Source organism: Trachypithecus francoisi, unplaced genomic scaffold (assembly GCF_009764315.1).
Source record: "Trachypithecus francoisi isolate TF-2019V2 unplaced genomic scaffold, Tfra_2.0 Lachesis_group20, whole genome shotgun sequence".
NCBI classification, from domain to species: Eukaryota; Metazoa; Chordata; class Mammalia; order Primates; family Cercopithecidae; genus Trachypithecus; species Trachypithecus francoisi.
The window spans coordinates 20,002,441-20,020,170 of NW_022681466.1; the positions used below are offsets into that span (position 1 = coordinate 20,002,441).

General features: G+C 44.7%; 1 protein-coding gene across 3 annotated transcripts in view; it reads right to left on the minus strand.

Annotated features, from left to right (window-relative positions):
• The window catches only part of WIPF2 (WAS/WASL interacting protein family member 2), a 69,134-nt gene that overhangs the window by 29,015 nt on the left and 22,389 nt on the right, over positions 1–17,730 (minus strand). For all 3 annotated transcript variants that reach the window (XR_004430591.1, XR_004430590.1, XM_033183134.1), the window contains exon 2: positions 2,076–2,207. Coding sequence is in view for 1 of the 3 variants with exons in the window: in XM_033183134.1 (XP_033039025.1) it covers positions 2,076–2,138 (63 nt within the window). In the remaining 2 variants the exon portion in view is untranslated. The remainder of the gene's footprint in view (positions 1–2,075; positions 2,208–17,730) is intronic.

Genomic DNA, 17,730 nt, shown 5'->3' on the forward strand with positions numbered 1-17,730 from the left:
CAGCCTCCCAGGTAGCTGGGACTACAGGCGCCCGCCACCTCGCCCGGCTAGTTTTTTGTATTTTTTAGTAGAGACGGGGTTTCACCGTGTTCGCCAGGATGGTCTCGATCTCCTGACCTCGTGATCCACCTGTCTCGGCCTCCCAAAGTGCTGGGATTACAGGCTTGAGCCACCGTGCCCAGCTATACATATTCTTAAAACAAAATGTCTAAAAACTACAGGTTATGAAAACAAACGGAAGTGGGTAAACTGAACTCTAGTTCTAGTTCTGAAACAGATTAGATAGGCAAGTCACTTTTCCTCTTCAGGGTACAATTTCTCAACTGTAAAACACTTAACATATGCACATAAACACACATACACACCTATGCGTGCACGCATACACACACCCATGGCCTATTCTTCTCTGAAGTTACTTTTACTTCCAAATTTTACAAAAATAGAATACATACAGGTTCCTTTGGTTTTTTTTTTTTTTTTTTGAGATGGAGTCTCGCTCTGTCGCCCAGGCTGGAGAGCAGTGGCGTGATAATCCGCTCACTGCAAGCTCCGCCTCCCAGGTTCACGCCATTCTCCTGCCTGAACCTTCCAAGTAGCTGGGACTACAGGAGCCTGCCACCACACCTGGCTAATTTTTTGTATTTTTTAGTAGAGACGGGGTTTCACCGTGTTAGCCAGGACGGTCTCAACCTCCTGACCTCATGATCGCCTGCCTCAGCCTCCCAAAGTGCTGGGCTTACAGGCATGAACCACTGCGCCCAACCCCCTTTCCCCCCCTTTTTTTTTTGAGACGAAGTCTCACTCTGTCACTCAGGCCAGAGTGCAGCGTGATCTCAGCTCACCGCAACCTCCACCTCCTGGGTTCAAGCAATTCTCCTGCTTCAGCCTCCTGAGTGGCTGGGATTACATGCGCCTGCCACCACACCTGGCTAATTTTTGTATTTTTAGCAGAAACAGGACTTCACCATGTTGGCCAGGCTGGTTGCAAACTCCTGACCTCAAGTAATTCACCTATCTCAGCCTCCCAAAGTGTTGTGATTACAGGTGTGAGCCACTGCGCCTGGCCTCAGGTTCCCTCTTTCTCAGGTGAAACCAGGTATCACAATCCAGGTATGGTTAAAGTAGCTTCCTGCTTCGTTCAAAAATCACATTGCTTTTTTTCCTATTATTGAATCTTTCAGTCTTCGAACCAACACATTTCAAAAACTCCTTTCCTTCTTGATAAGGTGTTGGACTTGATGGACTTGGCTTTAAAATGAACTGATTTTGAATAGAAGAGATGATGAAGTGGTATCAAGAGAAAACCACTAAGAATCCTCAGGCCGAGTGCGGTGGCTCACGCCTGTAAACCCAGCACTCTGGGAGGCCAAGGCGGGAAGATCACGAGGTCATGAGTTCAAGACCAGCCTGGCCAACATGGTGAAACCCCATCTCTACTAAAAATACAAAAATTAGCCAGGCGTGGTGGCGCATGCCTGTAATCCCAGCTACTTAGGAGGTGAGGCAGGAGAATCTCTTGAACCCAGGAGGTGCAGGTTGCAGTGAGCCGAGACCGTGCCACTGCACTCCAGCCTAGGCGACAGAGCGAGACTGCCTCAAAAAAAAAAAAAAAAGATTCCTCACCACTTTTCTCAAAAATGCCAAAGAAACAACAAACTAACTTTTATACAGCAGATAGTTTTAGGGGAAAACACTAGCTCCTACTCCAATGCCACCTGTCCAAATCTCCATTTAGAGTGAACCAGGACAAGGAAACCAGACATGCCATTATGGTCCTAAGAGGACCTCTCAGGAATCAGAACCAGCTGAAGAAGATGGACTTGTTTATTCTCCACCTTCCTGTACCACATGTCATTGATTATACACTATGTCTTGTACAAGGAAGCCCTATGTATCCTTTAATGCTAGGAATAACAATCTGGAATGTTAAAAACAGAATTAAAGAATAGGAATGCTACGGGTAGGAAAATCTAGAAATTTTAACCAAAAGGGATTAAAAAATAATAATAATATGTGAGGACCATCAACCTATTTACTCAAAGGTTTTGAGATAGCCTGATGGAAGGACTACCTACCTGATGAAATGTGGGAGGTGGAGGAGGGCCAGGTGGGGGTGGCGGGGGAGGAGGAATTGGCATTCTTGCCCTGCTCCCAGTTGGCACTGTTCTCTCTCCGTCTTTATTTGTAGCTTTAGGTCATTCATATACCTGCAAATGAAACAGAAATTCATAAGAACAGCTTTACCATTAGATACAAGTGCCCAGGAGAACAAGAGAACTAGGCATGGTAACTGAAAGAGACTGAACACCTCATCTTCTAGTTCCACTGTGATACAGTCCAGAGCTTGGTAAATCTGTTTAAATCAATTGTTTTAATTTACAATTTCCTAATGACTTATGATGCTGAACATCTTTTCATATGCTTTTGATATGCTTACTTGTCATCTGTTTTTCTTCTCTGGTAAGGTGTCTACTTAGGACTTCTGTCCTTTTTTTTTTTATTTAAAGAGACTGGGTTTCTCTCCATTGCCTAGGCTGAAGCACAGTGGCACAATCATGGCTCACCACAGCCTAGAACTCCTGAGCTCCAGCGATCCTCCCACCTCAGCCTCTCAAGTAGCTGGGATTACAGGCACACATGTCATTATGCCCAGCTAATTAAAAAAAAAATTTTGGGGCTGGGCATGGTGGCTTACGCCTGTAATCCCAGCACTTTGGGAGGCTGAAGTGGATCACGAAGTCAGGAGATCGAGACCATCCTGGCTAACACAGTGAAACCCTGTCTCTACTAAAAATACAAAAAATTAGCTGGGCGTGGTGGTGGGTGCCTGTAGTCCCAGCTACTCGGGAGGCCGAGGCAGGAGAATGGTGTAAACCCAGGAGGCGGAGCTTGCAGTGAGCTGAGATCTGGCCACTGCACTCCAGCCTGGGCAACAGAGCGAGACTCCGTCTCAATCAATCAATCAATCAATCAATCAATAAATTTAGGGCCGGGTGCAGCGGCTCAAGCCTGTAATCCCAGCACTTTGGGAGGCCGAGACGGGCGGATCACGAAGTCAGGAGATCAAGACCATCCTGGCTAACACGGTGAAACCCCGTCTCTACTAAAAAATACAAAAAATTAGCTGGGCGAGGTGGCAGGCGCCTGTAGTCCCAGCTACTTGGGAGGCTGAGGCAGGAGAATGGTGTAAACCCAGGAGGCGGAGCTTGCAGTGAGCTGAGATCCGGCCACTGCACTCCAGCCTGGGCAACAGAGCGAGACTCCGTCTCAAAAAAAAAAAAAAAAGAAAAAATAAATAAATAAATAAATTTAGGCCAGGTACGGTGGCTCATGCCTGTAATCCCAGCACTTTGGGAGGCCAAGGCGGGCAGATGACCTGAGATTGGGAGTTCAAGACCAGCCTGCCCAACATGGAGAAACCCCATCTCTACTAAAGATACAAAATTAACTGGGTGTGGTGGTACATGCCTGTAATCCCAGCTACTGCGAAGGCTGAGGTAGGAGAATCATCTGAACCTGGGAGGCAGAGGTTGTTGGGGTGAGCTGAGATCGCACCACTACACTCCAGCCTGGGCAACAACAGCGAAACTCTGTCTCAAAAAAAAAAAAAAAATTAGAGATGGGTGCTCACTATATTGCCCAGGCTTGTCTCCAACTCCTGGCCTCAAGCAATCATCTCACTTCAGCCTCCCAGCTGGGATTACAGGTGTGAGCAATCATGCCTGGCCGGCCCATATTTTTAATTGGGTTGTTTTTGCTTTTTTATTGTTGAGTGTTAAGAGCTCTTTGTATATTCTGGGTAACAGTCCTTTAACAGATATATCTTCTGCAAGTATTTTCTCCCAGTCTGCGGTTTATCTTCTCATTTTCTTTATTTTTATAACCTCTCAAAAATGTAAAAATCAGGCCGGGCACGGTGCCTCACGCCTGTAATCCCAGCACTTTAGGAGGCCGAGGTGGGCGGGTGAATCACCCAAGGTCAGGAGTTCGAGACCAGCCTGACCAACATGGTGAAACCCTGTGTCTACTAAAAACACAAAAATTAGCCGGGCATGACGACATGTGCCGGTAGTCCCAGCTACTCGGGAGGCTGAAACTGAATTGCTTGAACCCAGGAGGCGGAGGTGCAGTGAGCCAACATCGTGCTATTGCCCTCCAGCCTGGGCAACAGAGTGAAACTCCGTCTCAAAAAAAAAAAAAAAGGCCGGGCGTGGTGGCTCAAGCCTGTAATCCCAGCACTTTGGGAGGCCGAGACGGGCGGATCACGAGGTCAGGAGATCGAGACCATCCTGGCGAACACAGTGAAACCCCGTCTCTACTAAAAAAATACAAAAAACTAGCCGGGCGAGGTGGTGGGAGCCTGTAATCGCAGCTACTCGGGAGGCTGAGGCAGGAGAATGGCGTAAACCCGGGAGGCAGAGCTTGCAGTGAGCTGAGATCCGGCCACTGCACTCCAGCCTGGGTGACAGAGCGAGACTCCGTCTCAAAAAAAAAAAAAAAAGGAAAAATCATTCTTAGTTTATGGGCCATAAAAAAACAGGCTGTAGACCAGATCTAACTTATGGGCCACAGTTTACCAACATCTGGTATAGTCACATCCCTGGAATCTGATAGCCATTTATCAGGTCACCAAACACTTAACACGCAAAAACTATATAATTGTCCCTCTATTATAGTCTGTGAGTAATCCTCATTTTACAGATCAGACTAAAACCAGAACTCAAGAACAATACCCCCACAAAGCCATTTTCAGGAAATCCCATTTTTTGACACCTCCCCCACAAAAAATGGAAGCCAAAATAAGATGGCCACCATGAGTACAACTTACAGATGACAAGGAAGGTTCAAGAGGGTAACCAGCCTCACCAATCAATCCATGGAAGAACTGCTTCTAAGCAAGGTGACTAGTAAGATTAGGAGGCCAGGCGTGGTGGCTCATGCCTATAATCCCAACGCTTTGGGAGGCCGAGACAGGAAGACGGCTTGAGCCCAGGAGTTCAAGACCAGTCTGGGCAACAAGGTGAAATCCCATCTCTACTAAACATACAAAAATTAGCCCGGTGTGGTTGTGCACGCCTGTAATCCCAGTTACTTGGAAGGCTCAGGCAGGAGAATTGCTTGAACCCAGGAGGTGGAGGTTGCAGTGAGCCGAGAACGCACCACTGCACTCCAGCCTGGATAACAGAGTGAGACTTTGTCTCAAAAAAAAAAAAAAAGAAAAAATCAAACCAGCACAGCAGCTCACTGGGAAGGCCTGGTTCTGAACTCCTTACATGGGTGACCAAAACCTCTCTGTCAATAATGGAGTAATTTAATACTTCTCTCAATGCTCTGGGAATGATGAAAGGAAAGGGAAATTTTTCCAAAAGTTCTATAAAACCAAAAACTACTGCAGGAGAGTAGAATTTGATCAGAAATGAGACTGTAAAAGTCTTCAAAGTCCCAACTCCTGCCAGTGAGATGCCACTATAGGCTGGCTGCCCAATAGAGCTATTTGCTCTAACCACAAAGAATCGGACAGCACTCGGGCTAGGTGGTTCCCATGGGGAACGGTGTCTGCACTCACTTCAAGAAATAAGCCAATAAATTCCCTCCAAGGGAAATACCTTCTCATTTCTGCTTTCAAAACTAAGAGCAATCTTGCCTTGCGAGTCGTTTAACATATGAGGCTTTAAAAATTGATAAAAAAAAAACACCAAATAATAAGCAGAACATCTATCACCAGGTGAGGGAAAGGAATTTAAAATAAAGAAAACACAAGAAGTAGAAAAACAAACAAACAAACAAAAACATTTCTTTTCTTTGAATCTCCTGGGTTTACTGTGACCATTCCACTCCAAACTGCCCACAGCATTATCAAAGAAAGCTACTAGGAAACAAGCGGGAAAATAGGCTGGGCGCAGTGGCTCACACCTGTAATCCCAGCACTTTGGGAGGCCGAGGCGGGCAGATCATGAGGTCAGGAGATCGAGACCATCCTGGCTAACACAGTGAAACCCCATCTCTACTAAAAATACAAAAAATTAGCCGGGCATGGTGGCAGATGCCTGTAGTCCCAGCTACTGGGGAGGCTGAGGCAGGAAAATGGCGTGAACCTGGGAGGCGGAGCCTGCAGTGAGCCGAGATTGGGCCACTGTACTACAGCCTGGGCAACAGAGCAAGACTCCATCTCAAAACAAAAAACAAACAAAAAACAGGGAAAATAACAGTTGATTCAGAAACAAACATTTTCAACTAATTCCAGTCACCAGAGGTCCTGCCTTTTTGAGGGGGTTTCTATTTTCTTTCCTTTTTTTTTTTTTTTTTTTGTTGCCCAGGCTGGAGTACTACAGGGGCATCATCTCAGCTCACTGGGACCTCTTCCTCCCAGGTTCAAGTGATTCTCCTGCCTCAGCCTCCCAAATAGCTGGCACTACAGGCGCATGCCACCATACCTGGCTAATTTTTGTATTTTTAGTAGAGACGGGGTTTCACCAAGTTAGCCAGGCTGGTCTCAAACTCCTGATCTCAAGTGATCCTCTCGCCTCGGCCTCCAAAAGTGCTCGGATTACAGGCGTCAGCCACTGTGTCCAGCCTGGGTTTCTAGTTCTATCAGCCATTGGCCATTGTGATCATTGAAAGGATCCCCTAGAATGACCCAAAAAAGATTCAGACAAGTCCTTTACTCTTTCCATGTCCATAGGTGATCCAATCTACATGCTACAAGGTGAATAATGACCTAAAGGAAACAGCCTTATGCCTGTCAGTGTGCTCCACTTATTTAAGCAAAGCAGGAATTCTCTAGCATGGCAATTTTTTTTTTAAGCAATATATTATACAGTTAAAGATGCCTTCCTAAAATAGACTCAATTCAAACTCTAACTGAAAAATAGATTCATCAGTGGCGCTTGCCTATAATTCCAGCTATTCAGGGGGCCGAGGAAGGAGGATCACTTCACCCTCTGAGTTTAAGTCCAGCCTGGGCAACATAGGAGGACCCCTTAAAAAAATTAAATACATTAAAAAAGTCAAAGAAACATCATCTTTATCAAGTGACTGACTTCAGTGTTGACTACCAACAGTGGCTCTCAAGCTTTCTTCTGGCTCCACAGGGATTGTATGCATGACACACTCCTTTCAATGCCATTTATTACAAAATGATGTATTATCCTTCCCATTTTATGGGTGAGGACACTGAAGTCCCAGGAGTGGGAGTGCCTACATGTACATGAGAAAAACTGACTCATCAAAGGGCAAATGCCCAAGATCACTCAGGAGTAAAGTGCAGAGTTAGGCCTCATATCCAGGTCTCCTGACTTCTTCCTTTTCACTAATCACTATGGAGAAAACAAACAAAAAACTCCCCTAGAAATTAGTGTGGTTTAGCAATTTTCTATTTTTCCCTAAATGAAATTTAACTCATTCCAGATTTCTTAGTGACAGAATACAAACAGGCCACGCACAGTGGCTCATGCCTGTAATCCCAACACTTTGGGAGGCTGAGGCGGGCGGATCACGAGGTCAGGAGACTGAGACCTTCCTGTGAAACTCTGTCTCTACTAAAAAATACAAAAAATTAGCCGGATGTGGTGGACGCCTATAGTCCCAGCTACTTAGGAAGCTGAGGCAGGAGAATGGCGTGAACCCGGAAGGCAGAGCTTGCAGTGAGCCGAGATCGCGCCACTGCACTCCAGCCTGGGTAACAGAGCGAGACCCCCTGTCAAAAAAAAAAAAAAAAAGAATCTAACAGCGTTTTTTTTTTTTTTTTTTGAGTCAGGGTCTCATTCTGTCTCCCAGGCTAAAGAGCACTGGCACCATCATAGCTCACTGTAACCTCAAACTCCTGGGCTCCAGTGATCCTCCTGCCTCAGTCTCCCGAGAAGTTAGGACTACAAGTGAACACCACCACATGCAGCTAAGGATCTAACAGCCTTGAGGTTAAACCTGAGATTAAATTTAGAAAAGAACAAGAAGGTTCTCTACAGAATTTTAAGTATTTCCTTTCTGATCTATTAAATTAGAACTACAAACCTCACCATCTGTGTTCTTCAGAGACCTTGATTTTCAGAAACATCTTGAGGCTGCCTCAAGTTCGGCAACACAGTAATTCTCATTCCTTTCTTAAGCCCTTCCATCTTAAAAACCATGATAAAGGCCAGGCGCGGTGGCTCACACCTGTAACAATCCCAGCACTTTGGGAGGCCGAGGCGGGTGGATCACGAGGTCAGGAGATCAAGACCATCCTGGCTAACACGGTGAAACCCCGTCCCTACTAAAAAAAAAAAAAATACAAAAAACTAGCCGGGCATGGTGGCGGGTGCCTGTAGTCCCAGCTACTTGGGAGGCTGAGGCAGAATGGCGTGAACCCGGGAGGTGGGGCTTGCAGTGAGCCGAGACTGCACCACTGCACTCCAGCCTGGGCAACAGAGCCAGACTCTGTCTCAAAAAAAAAAAAAAAAGATAAAATAAGCTTTTCACAACCTCAGGAGTCAGTATCTTAAAAATAAACACCAAAGAATATTATTTAAAATCTTCCTGATGTCCGGCTGGGTGGGGTGGCTCAGGCCTATAATCCCAGCACTTTGGGAGGCTGAGGTGGGCAGATCACAAGGTCAGGAGATTGAGACCAGCCTGGCCAACATGGTGAAACCCTGCCTCTACTAAAAATACAAAAAATTAGCCAGGCGTGGTGGCAGGTGCCTGTAGTCCCAGCTACTCTGGAGGCTGAGGCAGGAGAATCTCTTGACCCAGGAGGCAGAGGGTGCAGTTAGCCGAGATCGCGCCACTGTGCTCTAGCCCAGGCAACAGTGCGAGACTCCATCTTAAAAAAAAAAAAGTCTTCCTGATGTCAAATTCATTACAGAATTCAGAAATAAGTCTTGATAAAACTCAAGTAATGCACTTTTAAAAAGTGCTTCCTGGCAGGGTGCGGTGGCTCACACCTGTAACCCCAGCACTTTGGGAGGCCGAGGCAGGCGGATCATCTGAGGTCAGGAGTTCGAGACCAGCCTGACCAACATGGAGAAACCCTGTCTCTACTAAAAACACAAAATTAGCCGGGCATGGTGGCGCATGCCTGTAATCCCAGCTACTCAGGAGGCTGAGGCAGGAGAATTGCTTGAACCCAGGACGCAGGCGGAGGTTGCAGTGAGCCAAGACTGCGCCACTGCACTCCAGCCTGGGCAACAAGAGCGAAGATCCATATCAAAAAAAAAAAAAAAAAAATGCTTCCTTCTATTCGTCTTTAAAAAGACAAAGCCTATTTTTCTGTTCAATTTCCTAATGTTTCACTTCAAATATTCCTACATTTTAAAAACAGGAGACTTCCTTAGTACAAAGACACCAACTACTACCTTTTATATGTGATAAATGAAGAATCCAATTTAGTTGCTGCTTTTCTGGTACACTTAAAATTATCTAAGAGGTATCCTAGTTACCACTACAATCTGGGGCCTTTATTCAAATGGCATTCTGCTGCTCTAAAACTCAGGTTTCAATTGCAAGTTATTTTAAAAAGACACAAAAATCAAGAAAAATTCTAAATCTTAATGCTATCTTCTATTTTCATGCCTCAGGTAACAGTACTTTCCTTTGATGTCAGTTTTAACTACAAAGTAAATTACAGTTTTTGTATCAAAGCATTGAACAAAATCCCACAAGGGGAAAAAACTGACTTTAAAAAAACAGGCTACCTCCCTCACTCAGCAAAATCTTAAGGTCCCAGTTCTTCCTTACAAGAATCAGTCATATGAATAGGAATCTGAGACATCAACAAGAAAATCATCTTTTTTTCTTAAATATATGTTTAATTATTTAATATCCTAATAAACCATTTATCAATACAAAGAAACAGAGATAGGTAAAACTAATTTCAGGATCCTCTCTGAAAAAACCACAATAGCTTTGTCTACTCTATCTCCCAGATAATCTAAGGAGAAGACAGTTGTGTCTTCAAAAGAAAAAGATTCCAGACACTCCTCCCTAATGGAATTCTTCTGATCCCATAGTTCAAATCAAATGAAATCTCTCTAACAGTATCAGAGATGAAACATAAATGTTTGGTAGAAAGAGAGTCAGGCAGGGCATTATGGCTCAAGCCTGCTATCCCAACACTTTGAGAGGCTGAGGCAGGAGGATCGCCTGTGCTTAGAGACCAGCCTGGGTAACAAAGTAAGAACTTGTCTCTAATTAATAAGAAATATTTTTTAGGCTAGGCGCAATGGCTCACGCCTATAATCCCAGCACTTTGGGAGGCCAAGGCAGACGGATCTCTTGAGGTCAGGAATTTGAGACCAGACTGGCCAACACGGTGGAACCCCCATCTCTACTAAAATTACAAAAAAAATTAGCCAGGCATGGTGGCAGGTACTCCCAGCTACTCGGGAGGCTGAAGTTCCAGAATCACTTGAACCCAGGAGGCGGAAGTTGCAGTGAGCCAAGATTGCGCCACAGCACTCCAGCCTGGGCAACAGAGAGAGACTCCACCTCAAAAAAAAAAAAAAAAAAAGAATTTTAAAATTTTTATTAAAAAACTGATGTATCAGCTGTTCACAACCTTTCAGTACAATAACCAACCCCAAGAACATTCACAACGAACAAGAAGTTCAAAATTACCAAGGCCACTTCGTATATTTTTCAACCAGGTTTTAGACAAAAACAGAATTAATAGCAAGAAACCAAAGACAATTGCAACAAATGAAAATAAGTAAAAATTGAATGGGTAGGTTTTGTTAAAATTGGATTTTAAATTCCATTCTGATAAGTACTTAACAATTACTAACTCAACCCTATGGTGGCCCATTAATATCAATTTTTAACTATCCTGAGGCTGGGCGCAATGGCTCATGCCTGTAATCCCAGCACTTTGGGAGGCCAAGCGGGGTGGATTGCTCAAGATCAGGAGTTTGAGACTAGCCTGACCAAGTTGGTGAAACCCCATCTCTACTAAAAATACAAAACTTAGCCGGGCATGGTGGCAAACGCCTGTAATTCCAGCTACTCGGGAGGCTGAGGCACAAGAATCACTTGAACCCAGGAGGTGGAGGTTGCAGTTAGCTGAGATTGCACTCCAGCCTGGGTGAAGGAGTAAGAAAGACTCTGTCTCAAGAAAAGTAAAAACAAGGCCAGAGGCGGTGGCTCATGCCTGTAATCCCAGCACTTTGGGAGGTCGAGGCAGGCAGATCACTTGAGGTCAGGAGTTCGAGACTAGCCTGGCCAACATGGTGAAACCCCATCTCTACTAAAAATACAAAAATCAGCCAGGTTTGGTGGCGCACGCCTGTAATCCTAGCTACCTTGGGAGGCTAAAGCAGGAGAATCACTTGAACCCAGGAGCCAAAGGTTGCAGTGAGCCGAGATTGTGCCACTGCACTCCAGCCTGAGCAACATAGCAAGATCTTGTCTCAAAAAAAAAAAAAAACCTTGAAATAAGAATTAAAATTTGGAGGTACATTTCATACACCTATGTCCATTTTAAAAAATGAGTTGGGTTTTCTTTCGTTTTTTTGTCTTGTTTTGAGACGGAGTCTCGCACTGTCGCCCAGGTTGGAGTGCAATGGTGCGATCTCGGCTCACCACAACCTGCACCTCCCAGGTTCACGCGATTCTCCTGCCTCAGCCTTCTGAGTAGCTGCGATTACAGGCGCCCACCACCACACCTGGCTAATTTCTTGTCTTTTTAGTAGAGACGGGGTTTCACTATGTTGGCCAGACTGGACTCAACTACTGATGTCGTGATCCGCCCGCCTCGGCCTCCCAAAGTGCTGGGATTACAGGCATGAGCCGCCACACCCGGCCAGCAAATGACATCTTAAGCACAGACAGTACCATATCTTTCTAGGGTTCTCTCTCATTATTCTACAGCATACCATAGCTGCTCAGGAGTCACTTGCTGAATTGAACAAAAGTAAATATAAGAGTAGCACAGGCCTAGCTGGGCAAAGTGGCTCACACCTATAATCCCAGCACTTTGGGAGGCTAAGGCGGGCGGATCATTTGTGGTCAGGAGTTTGAGAACAGCCTGGACAACATGGTGAAACCCCATCTCTACTAAAAATACAAAAATTGGTTGGGCGTGGTGGCAGGCACCTGTTATCCCAGCTACTGGAAGGCTGAGGCAGGAGAGTCGCTGAACCCAAGAGGTGGAGGTTGCAGTGAGCCGAGACCATGCCATTGCACTCCAGACCGGGCAACAAGAACGAAATTCAGTCTCAAAAAAAAAAAAAAAAAGAGCAGCACAGGCAGGGCACGTTGACTCACGCCTATAATCCCAGCACTTTGGGAGGCCGAGGCAGACAGATCACTTAAGGTCTAAAGTTTGAGACCAGCCTGGCCAACATGGTGAACTCCCGTCTCTACTAAAATACAAAAATTAGCTGGGTGTGGTGGTGCGCGCCTGTAATCCCAGCTACTCAGGAGGCTAGGGCAGGAGAATTGCTTGAATCCAGGAGGAAGATGTTGCAGTGAGCCAAGATCACGCCACTGTACTCCAGCCTGGGCAACAGTGAGACTTGAAAAAAAAAAAAAAAAGTAGTACTGTCTAAAAGAGCAATCAAATGTGGGTGGAGGAAAATGCAGCAAAGGATGGATCAACATGCCAGAAACAGAAAAGAGACAGAAGAATGGAGATATCTATGAAAAGAGGAAAGAAAGAACACAAGGCTATAAGTGTTGTTCAATGCTCCAAAAATTTTTAATATGCTGAATGCACTCATGCATCCATCATCCAATTAAGTATCCACCACTTAATCCACTTAACAAATATTGAAGCACCCACTGAGTGCCAAAGTATTTTTCTAGAACAATGGCTCTCAACCAGGAGGGATTTTGTTCCCCAGAGTCATTGACAATGTCTAGAGACATATTTGTCACAAGTAGGGTAGGGAGTGCTGCTGGCATCCAGTGGACAGAAAACATGGATGTTGCTAAACATCCTCCAACGCATAAGACAGCCACCCACAACAAAGAATTATCTGGTCAGGACAGGTGTGGTGGCTCACGCCTGTAATCCCAACACTTCGGGAGGCCGAGGCAGGCGGATCACTTGAGGTCAGTAGTTCGAGACCAACCTGGCCAACATCGTGAAACCCCATCTCTACTAAAAATACAAAAATTAGACAAGCATGGTGGCGGGCACCTGTAATCTCAGCTACTCAGGAGGCTGAGGCAGGAGAATCACTTAAACCCGGGAGGTGACGGTTACAGTAAGCCGAGATTGTGCCACTGCACTCCAGCCTGGGTGACAGAATGGGACTCTACCTCAAAAAAAAAAAAAAAAAAGAATTATCTGGTCTACAATGTCAACAGTGCTGAGTTTGCTAAGCCCTGTACTAGAAGATAAGCAAGACAAACGTCTACTAACTTGGAGCTTACATCTAGTGTAAGAGACAGGGTAGAAATAAAATCTCAGTATCACAGTTACTGAGAAAAGGAGTAAAAAAACCCAGAGAATCATAAAGGTAGAGTATAGGAACAGACTGGAATGTTCTTTTGTTTTATTTATTTATTTTTTTAGAGACAGGTTGTCCAGACTATGTTGCCTAAGCTGGTCTTGAATGTCTGGGCTTAAGCAATCCTCCAGCCTCAGTCTCCCCAGTAGCTGGGACTATAGGTGCCCAGGTTAGAGTCTTCCTTTAAATAGGGTTGCAGGCTTCAGGATCCAGAAGAATTTAACCACCACAACAACAAAATAGTAATAATGATGATAAAATAATAGAGTCACAAGGAAAGGACCACTGGGGGAGAGTATCTGGCTCTCCCAGGAAGTCTCTCCATGAGCAGAGCATGCCATGTAAACATCTGGGAAAGAGCATTTCAAAAACAAATAACAGCAAGCAAAAAAATCCTGACATGGGAATGTGGTTGGTGTGTTAGAGAACTAGTAAAAAGGCCAGGATAGCTAGAACAGAGTGAGAAGAGATGAAACCTGAGGCTTTATATATAGGCCATCCTCCAAATCCAAAAGTGGTCTCCTCCTCTGTCCAATATGCCAACACTGTAATACCAAAGAAACCTAAACGAACCAATAGCTTCACACTCAAACCAGAAGTTCGATCGGTTATCTCATTAATCCCACAGACTACACTTAATCTCCAGGCTTAATCTCATCCAGAGACTCAGTACTAACGGAAGGCCTTCCAGGGTTAAAAGTCACCTGCTGGTAACCTGCCCACCTGTTCACCTGTCCTTCAGCTTTGCTCCTGAAAAGCAATCCAGCCTGGGAGGTAGGAGCTCATTACTACAATGGCAAAATGGCATCCAGTCACCAGGCCAAAGAACCCCAAAATGAGAAAAGAGCCAGGAGCTGCCTAAGAGTATTCACATGCCACTCCAGGAGCCAACGACGGCAGGAGCCAAACAGGTTTCTATAATTACACAGGGAATAACGTCAAGAGGAATGAAGGACTTGCCTCCACGTGTTCTAGGACAGACTACAGCAGAGGGTTTCCACTAAAGCGTTTCTGGTTTCTCTAAAGTACAAGGAAACAGACTAGAATAACACTCATGTTACACATATTTTACCACTACCACTCCAAAAAAAGGCTTTTTCTATAGCTCACAGCCCTCTCCTCTCAATGGAGAAAGTGCTACCACTTCTTGAAATTCAATTCAGTCAAACCTCTGGTGAAACAGATTTCTATCACATGTAGAGATGGAATTAATTAAAATTCCAAGGTTACTTAAGGGAAAAAATTTTTTTCAACCACAGAAATTTTCATCACAGAAATTCAACTATGCAGCAAATCTGACTGATCCAACAAGTAACAAAAAAATCACATAACCATCATGAATATTAAAACTGAAAAATCAGGCCGGGCACAGTGGCTCATGCCTGTAATCCCAGCACTTTGGGAGGCCGAGGCGGATGGATCACCTGAGGTCAGGAGTTTGAGACCAGCCTGGCCAACACGGAGAAATCCCGACTCTACTGAAAAAATACAAAATTAGCCGGGTGTGGTGGTGCATGCCTGTAATCCCAGGTACTCAGGAGGCTGAGGCAGAAGAACTGCTTGAACCCAGGAAGCGGAGGTTACAGTGAGCCAAGATGGCACCATTGCACTGCACTCCAGCCTGGGCAACAAACAGAGCAAGACTCCGTAAAAAAAAAAAAAAAACCTGAAAAATCCTAGGACTTCTACAACAAATGAAACCTTGATGTTTTACTCCCCCCTGAAAGAGAAAATGAAGAAGATATAACTATTGAATGATGAAATTCTTTCAAACATATTTTCTTTAACAAAAAAACATAATGCATCCCCAAAACGCAACTTTCCCTACTAATGTGACTCTTTCCTCTTCCCCCAGAATTTTTTTAAAGTCAGTCAAATTTAGCAGTGGGCGTTTGTATACCAACTGCAGTGACACTAATGTTAATAAGCTCTGATAACCCACTGCCATCAGACGAGTCCCAGATTATTTTTTTAAAGCCCTAAAAATGTAAATTTGGAAGTCTACCTTCATATACTACTTTATGTGGTAAATAATAGATACTATGGGTTATTCCCAGATACAGGGCAGCCCAGGAGCTGAATTCTATCATCTAAAATGATAACAAATCAATGAGAAGTCTACTCCTATGTTCAATTAAATAACCAGAGCTGCAAAGAAAGCTTCATTCAAAAAGATGACTAGCAATAAGTAATGCAAAAGCAATGTAAATTAAATATATGAAAATCATCCGAAACAGAAAACAGGGAATGACCTCACGCCCAACCCCTCAAGGCAAAGAGAAAAATCTCATTATCCTGAAAGCACTGAAGTACAGCACTGGCTGGGAGATAGGGGGACATATACAGAAAACAGTCAATTGCAGTAAATCAGGAATAGTTCAAAGTCATGCCTTATAATACAGCCACTGATCAATAACCAATGAGACTAACACTTACGATGTAGCTTTGTTTTTGTGACTCTGTTCATCAAAACTGTTTCTTGGCCAGGCACAGTGGCTCACGCCTATAATCCCAGCACTTTGGAAGGCTGAAGCAGGTGGATTACCTAAGGTCAGGAGTTTGAGACCGGCCTGGCCAACATGGTGAAACCCCGTCTCTACCAAAATACAAAAAAATTAGCCAGGCGTGGTGGTGGGTGCCTATAATCCCAGCTACTCAGGATGCTCAGGCAAGAGAATCACTTGAGCTCAGGAGATGGAGGTTGCAGTGAGCTGAGATGGTGCCACTGCACTCCAGCTTGGGCAACAGAGTGAGACTCTGTCACAAAAAACAAACAGTCCGGGTGCAGTGGCTCACGCGTGTAATCCCAGCACTTCAGGAGGCCGAGGCAGGATCACGAGGTCAGGAGATCGAGACTATCCTGGCTAACATGGTGAAACCCCGTCTCTACTAAAAAATACAATGAGCCGGGCATGGTGGCAGGTGCCTGTAGTCCCAGCTACTCGGGAGGCTGAGGCAGGAGAATGGCGTGAACCCGGGAGGTGGAGCTTGCAGTGAGCCAAGATGGCACCACTGCACTCCAGCCTGGGTGACAGAGCGAGAACAAACAAACAACAACAACAAAAAACTGTTTCTTTTTTTTCTTTCTTTCTTTCTTCCTTGAAAAAGGGTCTCACCCTACAGCCCAGGTTGCAGTGCAAGTTGCACAATCCCAGCTCACTGCAGCCTTAACCTCCCAGGCTCAAGCAATCTTCCCACCTCAGCCTCCTGAGTAGCTGGGACTACCACATCTGGCTGTTTTTTTTTTTTTTTTTGCAGAGACAGGATCTCACTATGTTGCTCAGGCTGGTCTCAAATGCCTGAGCTCAAACAATCCTCCTGCCTTAGCCTTTCAAAAAACTGTTTCAATGGAAGTTGTAAAAATGTATTACAGCTATTTCTATAGAGCTGCTCATCTTAGAATGCGAATCAACTCTATGTCAGAGCCTATACGGCCTCCTCAGCTGTATTTTAGGTAATCATAGCCACAAGATTTCCAAGAACTGAGACTAGGGTACCACAGTTAGCTTCTGCAACATTACTAGGACAAGTACTATTTGGCTCTTAACCTCTAAGCAATTCACAACAACCAAGGAGCAGCTGCAAACACATTTCCAGATGCTTTACAGACTGGCAGTAAATGATACAACCCTTTTTCCTTTCTAGGCCTAGGAATCTATAATACAAAAGGGAGAATTGTGTCCTTTTGATTGTAAAGTTAAAAACAAACTTCACAGTGCTTCAACATCTCCAAACATGATGCTGCATAAACCCAAGGCAGATGATTAGGACATCTGTTTTCAAAGCCTGAGTCAATTTTCCATTTCACCAAAAACACTGATTCCTGGACTTAGTGAATTGATGCAGAGTAGCTCAATGTTCCTAACTAGTATTTCCTCCCCTATACATCCCAGGAACCAGTGGGTTTAGAGACTCTGACTAAAAAAAAATGAAGTCACCCAAGGCCAAAGTTATTACCATCAGCCAGCATTTAATATTAAGAGGGGAGTTAATCAGATGAAAGACACACATGCTAATTTAGAAATCCAGACCAAAGCTAGACAGGCTAAAACAAAGTCTGAATACAAAAGCAGTATTAGGGGAAGGCTAAAGAGTTTGCCATGGAGATGTAAGATGGCATTAATGGTTTAAAAAGAATCCTTCTAAAGCAGGATTTCCAAACTTGCCTGAAGATAAGATACATTTAGGGCACTTGTTGAAAAACAAACACACTTTAAAAAAACGATTCCTGGGGCCGGGCGCGGTGGCTCAAGCCTGTAATCCCAGCACTTTGGGAGGCCGAGGCGGGCGGATCACGAGGTCA